At 47.5% G+C, this 13,695-nt stretch overlaps 1 protein-coding gene across 4 annotated transcripts in view; it reads left to right on the top strand.

The window, feature by feature from the left end:
* Window positions 1-13,695, top strand: part of INSR (insulin receptor) — a 146,309-nt gene that overhangs the window by 123,811 nt on the left and 8,803 nt on the right. For 2 of the 4 annotated variants that reach the window (XM_005208817.5, XM_005208815.5), the window contains 6 exons: window positions 115-274; window positions 6,090-6,189; window positions 7,514-7,581; window positions 10,485-10,729; window positions 12,432-12,542; window positions 12,636-12,795. In XM_005208817.5, the coding sequence (XP_005208874.1) occupies window positions 115-274; window positions 6,090-6,189; window positions 7,514-7,581; window positions 10,485-10,729; window positions 12,432-12,542; window positions 12,636-12,795 (844 nt within the window). Of the gene's footprint in view, window positions 1-114; window positions 275-6,086; window positions 6,190-7,513; window positions 7,582-10,484; window positions 10,730-12,431; window positions 12,543-12,635; window positions 12,796-13,695 lie in introns of all 4 variants that reach the window. The other 2 variants (XM_005208816.5, XM_002688832.7) reach the window with 1 other exon arrangement.

Genomic DNA, 13,695 nt, shown 5'->3' with positions numbered 1-13,695 from the left:
TTATCCATAGAGCTATGGTTTGGGAATTTCATGAGGCTCAAAGTCGCTCACATGTTGCAGTGTTTATGCCTCACTCCCTCCATGTTGTTTCTGAGTGGGATCTTTGTCTTTCAGGAGCTGCACCTCTGCGTCTCCCGCCGACATTATGCTCTGGAGCGTGGCTGCCGGCTGCGTGGGCTGCTGCCTGGGAATTACAGTGTGCGAGTTCGGGCCACCTCCCTGGCAGGCAATGGGTCTTGGACGGAAGCCACCTATTTCTACGTGACAGACTATTGTAAGTCTGCACGGCCACTTCGACTGGTAGAGTCTGTGCTTGGTGCTGGGCCTAGCAGGGTGTTTCAGAGGATGCTTGGGGAAGCCTGGAGGCTGTGGGTACTGCCTCTGACTTGACCTCGGGGTCCACCGGCTGCTGCTGTGTGACCAGGGCAAGATGCTTGCCCTCTCTAAGCACATGCTTCCTCATCTGACTATGGGTATAATACTAGGACCACCACTGGAGGTGAAGGGAGGCTTCAGAGACATCATGAATGTCAAGTGGCTGGCACAGGGCACGTGTGATAAGCACATTAGCTCCTGTTATTGGGGTCTCCATCTTTGTCTTCAGATGGGCCATGTCCTCCAAGGGAGTATGTGGGAGCTTATCTACTCAGCCTTGGGCGTGCTGGCAGGAAGTGCTGCCATTGAGCGAGCTGGACACACTGTGGACAGTACAATAGGGAGAGATGGGGAGAGCTGAGCTGGTCAGGGAGTGCTTCCTGGAGGCGGGGGCATCTTGGCTGAAACCTAGAAGAATGTATAAGAGGGGACAGACCCTGGGACTTCCCTGGTGGTCCAGTGGCTAAGACTCCATGCTCCCAATGCAGGGGCCCTGGGTTTGATCCCTGGTCAGGGAACTTGATCCCACATGCCACAACTAAGACCCAGTGCAGCCAGATAATTAAATAAAAACTTTACAAAAAAAAAAAGAGGGGACAGACCAATGGTGTAGGAACCCAGACACTTAGAAGGAGGGGCAATTCTAGACCAGGAGGAGTGGAAACTTGGGTGGGAGGGGGGAAGATAGAGCTTCTGCTTAGTTGGCTGGATTTTCATCTGCCAGGCTTGGTGAGACTGTGGAAAGTGGAAAGGGATTCTTGCTGGGCTGGTTCTGGTCAAGTTAAAGAGCATGGTTCCCACCAAAATTACCCTCACCTCAGATACCAGATGAAAGCTTGGGGGTTCTCCAGGCCACCTGCACTCCTGACTGGCTGGCTACAAATCTGGGGGTTATCACAACCCCCTCAGATTTAGTTGCTTGCTAGAGAAGACTCTGATGCTGGGAAAGATTGAGGGCAGGAGTAGGAGGAGACGACAGAGGATGAAATGATTGGATGGCATCATTGACTCAATGGGCATGAGTTTCAGCAAACTCCAGGAGAGAGTGAAGGACGGGGAAGCCTGGCAGTCCATGGAGTCGTAAAGAGTCAGACAGGACTAAATGACCGAACAACAACCTATGGCTCATAGAACTCAGGAAAATGCTGTGGGACAGTGGGCTTTATGATAAAAGATGTAAGTCAGGACCACTCAGATAAAGAGCCGCGTAGGGCGGGGGCCAAGAGCAGACTGGAAGACATGGCTCCTGTGTCTTCTCTCCATGGAATCAGGATACATCGCAGCACCATCCTGGCATATCAATGTGCCCACCAGCCAGGAAGCTTCTCTGAGCCTTGGTGAACAGAGTTTTTATTGGGGTTTCATTATATCGGTGAGGTTGATCAAGTCATTAACCACATGACTGAACTCCATCTCCAAACCCCCTCCCCTGTTTGGAGACCAGGCTGAAAGTCCAACCCCTCTAATCACACACATGGTCTTCCAGTAACCAGCCCCTATCTCAAACTATGTTCTCTCTTAGCATAAACTCAGGTGTGTTCCAAGGGCTTCATCAATAACAAAGACATTGCTAACACGGATTTTTCAAGGATTTAGAGGGAAACCATGAACAGAATTCGAAAGAAATTATCAAAATGGGGAAAATATTTGTGACCTCATTGACAAAGAGTTCATATCTTTAATACAAAATGAGTATGTATCTATGTCTCCTATGAGTAAAAGATATATGTCCTCACACAAAAATAAGCAAGGGATGTAAATAGCCAATTTTAAAAGAAATAGAAAAATAGAAAACATAAGGGGAAAAATGACCAACTTCACTCAAAACCACACCAAAAGGGGAAAAAAAAGGCAAATCAAAATGAAATAGAATTTTTAACTTATCAAATTGGCAAGTGTTTTGCTTGTTTCTGTTATTTAATTACACACAGTGTTATTCAAGAGTGCAGACACATGGATGTTATTTTTATGGTAGGTGAGTCCTAAACCACAGTCCTTTAATAACATATATCCAAAAAAAAAGGCTTATAAAAGCTTTTACTGTTTCAGCCAGCAATGGTAGCTCTAGAAATTCATCCTAAGGAAATGATCAGAGATGTCACCAAAAGATAAATGATTGAGGAAATTCAGCACAGCTTACTAACAGTAGCTAACAATGGAGAATTAAATATTCAACACATTCGATTAACAACTCTTTCTTAAATAATAAGGAAGCTGGCAAGACACCCAGGGTGTAATATTTAAAGAGGCACTCACCCTCTGGGGGTGACTCTGCCCTGGCATGGCCCAAAGCAAGAGTTCCTCTCAAATTTTGCATCCTGGCTGCCTCCCTTCCTGAATCCTAGTTTTGGTGGCCACGGGAATCTCAGGAGTGAACTGGTCTGTGGGTCTGGGAAGCAGAGGTGGGGTGGGGTGGGCATCATGGCTCCCAGGTGTGCTGGGTGCTGGGCAATTGGTAGCCTCCACCTTTTCCCCTCCTAAGAAAAATGCCCACCATGGCACATGACCAGACGGTTTCCATTTTTCATGTCCCATCCAACCCTGAGTATTCATTGGAAGGACTGATGCTGAAGCTGAATCTCCATTCCTTTGGCCACCTGATGTGAAGAGTCATTGGAAAAGACCCTGATGCTGGGAAAGATTGAAGGCAAGAGGAGAAGGGAGCTACAGAGGATGAAATGGTTGGATGACCTTACCGACTCAATGGACATGAATTTGAGCAAACTCTGGGAGACAGTGAAGGACAGGGAAACCTGGCGTGCTGCCGTTCATGGGGTCGCAAAGAGTCAGACATGACTGAGCAACTGAACAACATCCAATCATCAAATATTTAGAGAGGCTTTCTCCATGTGGAAGGAGGCAGTTTGCTGTCAATTCAGGGAGGTCCAAGAGGACAAGATGTCTCCGGATAGAGCTGACCCCTAAGGGCAGCATGGAGCAGTGGTCAAGAACTTGCTCAGATGGCCTGGGTTCAAATCTCTGCTCCACCTTGAATCAACTCTTAAACTTGGGCAAGAACTCTCACCTCTCTGAGCCTCTGTGTCCCATTCTGTTAACTGACATTGATGTTAACACCACCCCCACCCCACCCCCGCCACTTTGGCTTATGGAATGATTAACTAAGATCTCCCAGGCAGGGCACTTCAAACAGTACCTGGTATGTTCATAAGTGTTCAGTAAACTGTTACTATTAAAGACCCGAAGGACCAGGTTCCTTCTCTGGCTTCCCAGAACTCACTTTCTTCCTTGGCTTGGAAGCGTCTGAATACATGGGTGCTTTTGTAATTACAGACAATTCAGCCTTGCATGAGAATTAGAATTAAGGCTGCATAACATTTCTTCAGTTGGTTTAGTTCTTTGGGACGACCCCCTGGCACACACAGGGCACTTCCAATGGATTTTTCATCTGCCAGAGGTACTGCTGGGATTGAAATAAGCTATTTAATTTGAAGGGTTCAGTGCAAACTGAAAAGACTTGGTCCCTGGTTTAAAAAGTGTCAAGATTTTCAAGACAGGAAGAGCAGAGCATTAAATAGAGAGCAGGACCTTCTGAGGGCTTCCCTGGTAGCTTCAGTTCAGTTCAGTCATTCAGTCGTGTCCGACTCTTTGCGACCCCATGAACTGCAGCACACCAGGCCTCCCTGTCCATCACCAATTCCTGGAGTTCACTCAAACTCACATCCATCGAGTTGGTGATGCCATCCAGCCATCTCATCCTCTGTCGTCCCCTTCTCCTCCCGCCTTCAATCTTGCCCAGTATCAGGGTCTTTTCCAATTAGTTGGTTCTTCACATCAGGTGGCCAAAGGATTGGAATTTCAGCTTCAGCATCAGTCCTTCCAATGAATATTCAGGACTGATTTCCTTTAGGATTGGCTGTTGGATCTCCTTGCAGTCCAAGGGACTCTCAAGAGTCTTATCCAACACCACAGTTCAAAAGGATCAATTCTTGGGTGCTCAGCTTTCTTTACAGTCCAACTCTCACATCCATACATGACTACTGGAAAGACCATAGGTTTGACTAGATGGACCTTTGTTAGTAAAGCAATGTTTTTTAATATGCTGTCTAGGTTGGTCATCGCTTTTCTTCCAAGGAGCAAGCGTCTTTTAATTTCATGGCTGCAATCACCATCTGCAGTGATTTTGGAGTCCAAGACAATAAAGTCTCTCACTGTTTCCATTGTTTTCCCATCTATTTGCCATGAAGTGATGGGACCAGATGCCATGATCTTAGTTTTCTGAATATTGAGTTTTAAGTCAACTTTTTCACTCCCCTCTTTCACTTTCATCAAGAAGCTTAGTTTTTGCTTTCTGCAATAAGGGTGGTGTCATCTGTGTATCTGAGGTTATTGATATTTCTCCTGGCAATCTTGATTCCAGCTTGTGCTTCATCCAGCCCGGCATTTCGCATGCTGTACTCTGCACATAAGTTAAATAAGCATGGTGACAATACACAGCCTTGATGTATTCCTTTCCTGATTTGGAACCAGTCTGTTGTTCCATGTCCAATTCAAACTGTTGCTTCTTGACCTGCATACAGATTTCTCAGGAAGCAGGTCAGGTGGTCTAGTATTCCCATCTCTTTAAGAATTTTTCACAGTCTGTTGTGATCCACACAGTCAAAGGCTTTGGCGTAGTCAATAAAGCAAAAATAGATATTTTTCTGGAACTCTCTTGCTTTTTTAATGATCCAGTGGATGTTGGCAATTTGATCTCTGGTTCCTCTGCCTTTCCTAAACCATCTTGAACATCTGGAAGTTCACGGTTCACTACTGTTGAAGCCTGACTTGGAGAATTTTGAGCATTACTTTGCTAGCATGTGAGATAAGTCCAATTGTGCAGTAGTTTGAACATTCTTTGGCATTGCCTTTCTTTGGGATTGGAATGAAAACTGACCTTTTCCAGTCCTATGGCCACTGCTGAGTTTTCCAAATTTGCTGTCATATTGAGTCACAGCACTTTCACAGCATCATCTTTCAGGATTTGAAATAGCTCAACTGGAATTCTATCACCTCCACTAGCTTTGTTCGTAGTGATGCTTCCTAAGGCCCACTTGATTTCTCATTCCAGGATGTCTGGCTCTAGGTGAGTGATCACACCATCGTGATTATTTGGGTCATGGAGATCTTTTTTGTATAGTTCTTCTGTGTATTCTTGCCACCTCTTCTTAATGTCTTCTGCTTCTGTTAGGTCCATACCATTTCTGTCCTTTATTGTCTTTGCATTAAATGTTCCCTTGGTATCTCTTGGTGTCTCTAATATCTCTAATCTGGTAGCTTAGGGGTAAAGAATCCTCCTGCCAATGCAGGAGATCCAGGTATGATTCCTGGGCTGGGAAGATCCCTTGGAGAAGGAAATGGCAACCTGCTCCAGTATTCTAGCCTGGGAAATCCCATGGACAGAGGAGTCTGAAGGGCTAAAGTCCATGGGGTCTCAAAGAGTCAGACATGACTTAGTGACTGAAAACCAACAAGGACCTTCTGAGTAGGGGACCTAGCTGATGGCTTGGGTTACATGTCTATGAAGCCGGTGGTGAAGGGAGAAAGCTGGCGCTGGGCAGTGGTCTGGGGTCACTGCAGGGGATACTGACTCAGGGACTAGAGAAGGGGAACAAGCGTGAGTGGCCCATTAGATGTGTAGATATGCTTTCTGGCATGACCTTTGATGTGAACACATTTTGATGAGAACCCTACATTTTCTTATTCTATTTCAGTAGACGTGCCATCAAATATTGCAAAAATCATCATCGGTCCCCTCATCTTTGTCTTTCTCTTCAGTGTTGTGATTGGAAGTATTTGTCTATTCCTGAGAAAGAGGTGAGTGTGGTGATGTGCTGGTAAGTGGTTAACAACCAGCTCTCTTGGGGAAAAGTATGCCTACATGTGTGTTAGTTGCTCGGTCGTGTCCAACTCTTTGCAACCCCATGGACTGTAGCTTGGCAGACAGCACTGTCCATGGAATCCTCCAGGCAAGAATACTGGAGTGGGTAGCGATTCCCTTCTCCAGGGGAACCTTCCTGACCCAGGGATCAAACCCAGATCTCTTGCATTGTAGGCAGATTGTTTACCATCTGAGCCAACAGGGAAAGCCATATGCATTATGATAGGATTTAATTTATCCATTTTTTTTTAAACATGGATTTGATTTCTTAGTTTTCAGTTCACAGCAAAACTGAGGCAAAAGTATAAGAATTTCCCATACACCCCTTGACCCGTGCATGATCCCCTATTATCAACATCAGTGTTCTAACTGATAAACCTACATCCATACATTGTTATCACCCAAAGTCCATAGTTTATATTATGCTTCACTCTCGGTGTTGTGCATTGTAAGGATTTGGACAAATAATACAATGACATGTTTCTACTGGGGCTTCCCCAGTGGCTCATTGGTAAGGAATCCACCTGCCAATGCAGGAGATGCAGGTTCGATCCCTGGATCGGGAAGATCCCCTGCAGAAGGAAATGGCAACCCACTCCAGTATTCTTGCCTGGGAAATCCCATGAACAGTGGAGCCTGGTGGGCTACAGACCATGGGGTCGCAAAAGAGTCAGGCATACAGCTTAGCGACTAAATAACTACCACAGTGCAGTGACTCATGAACATATAGTATTTCTGCCTTATGTATGCAACCATCTAAATAAAGAAGGTAACAGAGATGGACTGAAGAGTGTAAGATACAGTGTGATAATTAGGAAGTGGCCAGTTTTGAGTATGCATTACGTTTGCTTTGAAGATAATATATTTAACTGTAGGCTTATGTGATTTAATTTTAAGCGGTGGTTGTATTTAACAACTGGCTTGCAAATTTCCTGAAAATTCAACAGTTGTTTCTCATAAGCTAGAATGAGATGGTTTCAGAACAGCAGCGGGTGAATAGTTTTTAGATGTTATAATGACAGCCATAAATTATAGTTTATGGGTAAGCTGTTCCACGCTGATGCACTTAAGTAGCCATCTGATGGGCTTCTGCTAAAAAAAATTAGGATCCCCCACCCTCACCGCAGACTGTATCCAGGATTATGTGGCTGCTGTTAATAAGGGTAGCTGTTTGCTCTGGGGAGGTTATATCCTCCTGCTAGACACCCACAGAGTCCTGTGAGTTTATCAAGATGGAATGTCTCCATTCTTCTCATCCAGGCAGCCAGATGGGCCATTGGGACCACTGTATGCTTCTTCAAACCCAGAGTACCTCAGTGCCAGCGATGGTGAGTTCTATCCCTTTGCCCGTGGATGACCAGAACCCCTCTGTTTGGTTTCCTTTGCCATCTCTATCAATTGACAGTCAAGGGTTGGTACCCTGGGGGGCTGAGAAGAGTCTTCTTGTTCCCTTGAGTTGGCACACCTGCCCCTTGTGCAGAAACCCTGTTACCAGGAGCAATTAGACACCTGCCGTCTGGCACTTGTTTGGATGGGCTGATCTACATGATCTAGATGTGCTTGGGCTGGGCTGAGACACCCTCAACTTGGTGCTGCAGCTGTAGAGATACAGAGCACGGGTCCTGTGCTAGAGAGCGTGCCAAGGGTCAGAGCCAGAAAGTGGTGACAAAACAGGCCATCCAAGCTGGGAGGTGGAGTCAGAGGCCAAGATGGGAGACTGGAGATGAGGGATGGGGCAAACGAGAAGCAAGGACCAGATGGGGAATATGGGAGGCTGGGTGGGTACCACCAGCACCTCTGCTCTTGGTGGCCACTGAATATGGGTAAGATGCTGATGCTGGTGACAGGAGCATAGGACCGATGACCATGTTCCCTTGACTGCACCAAAGGGCAGTGAGTGACCCTTGTAGATAAAGCTTTGGCTGTTCCTTTAGACACAAAGGCAGCTATTGCATTTCAACCTTCTAAAATGCTTCATGCAGCAAAAAAAAAAAAAAAATCAAAGAGCGACTTTCAAGGCATGAACACTATTGCATGGCAGGATGCTGCTTTGGGAGACAGGGGTGGTGTTTTTAAGGATACCTGGGATTCATTTCAAAGAAGTCTGATAAAACATGCAGATATAGAAGTGAATGTCATGAGGAAAAAAGGTAGACTCATGGAGCCTGGAGAAACAGTAGGCAGGTCCACACGGGGAAGCACCAGGGTTGGTCAGGAGGCAGAGGGAGTGGGAGAAAAATATTAGTAAGAGGCTTTATTGTCTTTTCCATGGGAAAGGTGAGGCAAGACATAAGAGGGGCTAATTCAAGCTAAAACTATTTCAGCAGCATCTGGGGCATATGAGCTGTCCCTGGTTGTCTCCTAACTGGACCTGGGATGATCAGGGCAGGGGGATGGTGCCCCAGAGTGTGAGAGCCTGATGATGGAGGGGGTTAGGATGTGGGCTCTGGATTGGCTGTTTTGCATATGAAAGGTGGACTCTCGGGCACTTCATTTACTCTCTGTGTGAACTGGCCACCCCCAGGAAGGGCAGTCCTTCTAGCACCAGCAAGACGTCAAAGCATCAGAATAGGGAACCTAGACAAGGGGGTTATTCCCAGTGGGAATAGGCACAGAGTCTAGGAGCAAGAAGGGGTGAGTGTTGATCCAGAGCCTTTCTCTCTGTTTGGCAAATGGCATTGTTAACCATGTCAGAGATGGGAAAGCTGAACCCCAGGGCTGCCATCAACCCCCACAGTGTTCTGCTTCCACTCTATTATCCTGCTTCCTTCTGGGGTTGCAGCAATGGCTGAAGGCACAGAGGTGCTCAGGGAAAGCTGGAAGTTGCAGGTCGTGGGTCTTTAAGGCCAGGAAGTTCTGGGCCAAGAGATACAGAGGGCAAGGTCCAAGCTCTGGGATCTTGGGGGCTGGGAGAGGGACTCCCCAGTGAGTATGTGTAAGTTCATTTGGGTTCAGAGCTCTTGTATGATCCAATGTCCTTGCAAGAGCCATTGGTGATGGTATTGTGTTGCTTAGACTGCTGTACTCAGACTGGACGGCTTAGAAAAGAGTTTGATTTCCTCACAGCCCCAGAGGCTGGAACTCTGAGATCATGGTGTTAGCAGGGTTGGTTTCTCCTGAGTCCTCTCTCCTTGGCTTGTAGATGGCCATCTTCTCCCTGTATCTTCCCTCTGTGTGTATCTGTGTCCTAATCTCTTCAAGGACTCCAGTCAGATTGGATTAGGGCCACTCTAATGACCTTATTTCGGAGAAGGCAATGGCACCCCACTCCAGTACTCTTGCCTGGAAAATCCCATGGATGGAGGAGCCTGGTGGGCTGCAGTCCATGGGGTCGCTAAGAGTCAGACACGACTGAGCGACTTGACTTTCACTTTTCACTTTCATGCATTGGAGAAGGAAATGGCAACCCACTCCAGTGTTCTTGCCTGGAGAATCCCAGGGACGAGGGAGCCTGGTGGGCTGCCGTCTCTGGGGTCACACAGAATCGGACATGACTGAAGTGACTTAGCAGCAGCAGCAATGACCTTATTTTACCTTGATCATCTCTGTAAAGATTCCACCTCTAAATACAGTCACATTCTGAAAAACTTGGGTTCGGACATCAACATATAAATGTGTGAGGGATACAATTTTAGCATGCAACAGGTGCAGAGGAGGGCAGGAAGCATCATGGTTTTTCTTAAGACTGTGTGTTTGTCTGCAAATTATTTGCCACTGTGTAACAAACAACTCCAAACTTAGGGGCTTAAAACAACCACTATCTATTGGCTCAAAGTGTGGTGGCTTTGCCAGCTGGGCAGTGCGCAGCTGGGTGGTTTTTCTGGTCTCACTCACATGGCTGTAGCCCTTTTGCAGATCCACTGGCACTGAGTTGTCTTGAGTGGGCTCACTCACCTATCTGGTGGCAGGCAGGCTGGGTGTTCCCCCTTCCTTTTGGTACTCTGCAGAAACAACAGGCTTAGATGGGAAGTAGCATCCTTTGGTAAGGGGACTCTGAAATCAGACAGGTTTCAGGCTCAGCTTGGCACGCTACTGGCCAGGACCCTGGACTGATTATGGCTCCTTCCTGAACCTCCGTCCATCCTGTTGTTGGCCCTGTGCCCACTGCCCAGCACAAGGTCTGGACCCCAGGAACCACTTAGTGAACATTTACAAGGAGGAGGTTGGGTGGGAGGTGGCCAGGACCCCGGAAGGATCTGCTGAGGGTGCTGTGTAGATAAGTGAGGAGTAGTGTTTCCATGCTCTGTGTATGTGCCGGACGAGTGGGAGGTGCCTCGAGAGAAGATCACACTCCTGCGAGAATTGGGGCAAGGCTCCTTTGGCATGGTGTACGAGGGCAACGCCAGGGACATTGTCAAGGGTGAGGCGGAGACGCGCGTGGCAGTGAAGACGGTCAACGAGTCAGCCAGCCTGCGAGAGCGGATCGAGTTTCTCAACGAGGCTTCGGTCATGAAGGGCTTCACCTGCCACCATGTGGTAAGTCCCCCTGCTGGCTCCGGGAGCAGACAAAGTCTTTATTTTTTAATTTTTATTTTAGTTTTTTAAATTTTTAGTTGGAGGATAATACAATACCATATGCAAAATAGACAGCTAGTGGGAAGCTGCTATATAACACAGGGAGCCCAGCCCAGTGCTTTGTGACCACCTAGAGCCTATATATACTTATGACTGATTTGCTTGTCGTGTGGCAGAAACCAACACAACAGTGCAAAGGCTTCCTTAACACACATTCTCTCATCCCATCTCCTCCATCCTTCCTCTTAATGCATAGAGCTTGAGGATGCTGGGTGTGGACCTTCTGCCCAGCCCCCACTCTGCTGAGCATCCCAGAGGTGGCCCTTCCCTTCTCATTTCTCCAATCCCATCCTTTCCCACCTCACCTAGAGTGAGACCCTTTTGCTGTCCCATCACTTTCTAGAATCTTCTATCTCTTCCCTCTTCCTGGCTCCTATGTAACCTCTAAACACTCTGGTCCACCCGATCCCTGCTCCCCACTCCCCAGTCAGCACAGACTCTCCCTGCCTTTCTACTCCTTTAGTTTCCCTTGAGCCTGAGTCCTTTCATCCTTGCCCCAAGCATATTCTTGGAGCACCTGCTCTATATGAGCTCCATTCTCTTCTCTGAGGTGCAGCGGATGTCTGTCCTCCTGGAGCTCCCAGTCCAGAAGTGGAGACAGAAGCTAAACCCAGCAAGTTAATGATGTCATCCCATGAGGAGACGATGCTATGGCAACAGGGGAGAGGAGGGCGGAGCTGGGGGTTTGGGAAGGCAGCAGTGGCAAAGGTATATTTGAGCAAAGACTCCAGGATGTAGGGACTGGGTTGAGGGACAGGTGAGGGGACAGAGCATCAGGCAGAGGGAACAGTTAATGCAAAGGTCTGGAGGTGGGCTCAGAGACACAAGGGTTTGCCTTGGCATGTTGCTGTTTGGGAGCGGCCATTTATTCACTTCTTTAAGTAGTATTTGTGCAGGCCGCTGCAGGAGATGTTGCAGGGACAAGGTTGAACGAACCACTGTGATTCTTTTGGCCCTTGTGCAGCTTGCTTTTTTTTTGGCCTCGCCCCATGGCTTATGGGATCTTGGTTCCCAGCGCAGAGTCCTAACCACTGGACTGCCAGGGAATTCCCTGTGGCTTGCAATTTTCATCTGTACCATCCAGGACAGTGGAGCTTCCCTGATAGCTCGGTTGGTAAAGAATCCACCTACAATGCAGGAGACCCCGATTCGATTGCTGGGTCGGGAAGGTCCACTGGAGAAGAGATAGGCTATCCACTCCAGTATTCTTGGGCTTCCCTTGTGGCTCAGCTGGTAAAGAATCCGCCTGCAACATGGGAAGCCTGCATTCGATCCCTGGGTTAGGAAGATCCCCTGGAAAAGGGAAAGGCTACCCACTCCAGTATTCTGGCCTTGAGAATTTCATGGACTGTGTAGTCCATGGGGTCGCAAAGAGTCAGATACGACTGAGGAACTTTCACTTTCATCCAGGACAGTAGCCACTCGCTCCCTCACCCCAAATCCAACAAGATGTTGACCTTGGTGTTTCTTCGGGCTTCCTACAGGCCACTCAGGACCAGTGTGCTGGGTGTGATGTAGGTACCAGACAGAAAGACCCAGGTGGGTGGACATCTTCTCACAGACCCTCATTCAAGAATCTGCCTGGCCCCTGCTTATTCCACAGGTCCGCCTCCTGGGGGTGGTGTCCAAAGGCCAGCCAACGCTGGTGGTGATGGAGTTGATGGCTCACGGAGACCTGAAGAGTTACCTCCGTTCCCTGCGGCCTGAGGCTGAGGTGAGCTGTCTCCAGGTACCTGGCAGGGCACCCCGCGCTCCTGGGCCTCAGGCACATGTGTGGCTGAACATGCCCCCCCTGTTTCAACTTTAGAATAACCCCGGCCGCCCTCCGCCTACCCTGCAAGAAATGATTCAGATGGCGGCAGAGATCGCCGATGGGATGGCATACCTGAACGCTAAGAAGTTCGTGCACCGGGATCTTGCAGCCCGGAACTGCATGGTTGCCCACGACTTTACAGTCAAAATTGGAGGTGCGTCTGGCTTTCTGCCTTGAAATGTGTGACCCAGGCTTTTTGGCTTCGGTTGTCTATAGTGAGCACTTCAATCTTTTCTAGTAGTGGGAAGGGGCACGGTTTGGGATGGGGGCTCACCCTCATGCTGTGGTTTAATTGCATTTGTTCTTTACTTCATTCATTCACTTCTTTAAGTAGTATTTGTGCTGGTGGCTGCAGGAGGTGTTACAGGGGTAAGGTTGACTAAGTCACCATAATTTTTCTGCCCTTGAGAAACTTGCAATTTTTGGCCTGGACACATGGCTTCTGGGATGTTGGTTCCCAGCTCAGAGTCCTAACCACTGATTCCCCCAGGGAATTCCCTGCAGCTTGCAGTTTTTATCTGCACCAAGCAGCACAGTAAAATAAAATAAATTCAGTAAAAGTAAATAAAAATAATTTAAATTCAGTAAAACAAAATTTAAAAATTCAGGAAAATAAAGTTAATTCAATAAAATAAAATAATTAAAATTCAGTGAACTAATTTAAATGAATTTAAATTCAGTACAATAGAATGAGGTTAATTCAGTAAAATAAAATAAAATTAGTTCAGTAAAATAAAATAATTAAAATTCAGTGAACTAATTTAGAACTTCCCAGGTAGCACTCAGGATAAAGAACCCACCTGCCAAGGCAGGAATCATAAGAGCTGCGGGTTCGATCCCTGGGTTGGGAAGATCTCCTGGAGGAGGAAATGGCAACCCAAGCCAGTATTTATGCCTGGAGAATCCCATGGACAGAGAAGCCTAACAAGCTACAGTCTGTGGGGTCACAAAGAGTCAGACACGACTGAAGCGACTTAGCACTCACACATGAGGAGGCTGAAACTCTGTCTTTTCTGTGGGGTGTGAGGACAAGGGGTTGTGAAGCGAGGACCCA

The sequence above is a fragment of the Bos taurus genome, chromosome 7 (genome assembly GCF_002263795.3).
Source record: "Bos taurus isolate L1 Dominette 01449 registration number 42190680 breed Hereford chromosome 7, ARS-UCD2.0, whole genome shotgun sequence".
NCBI classification, from domain to species: Eukaryota; Metazoa; Chordata; class Mammalia; order Artiodactyla; family Bovidae; genus Bos; species Bos taurus.
This window is presented reverse-complemented; position numbering and strand designations above follow the sequence as displayed.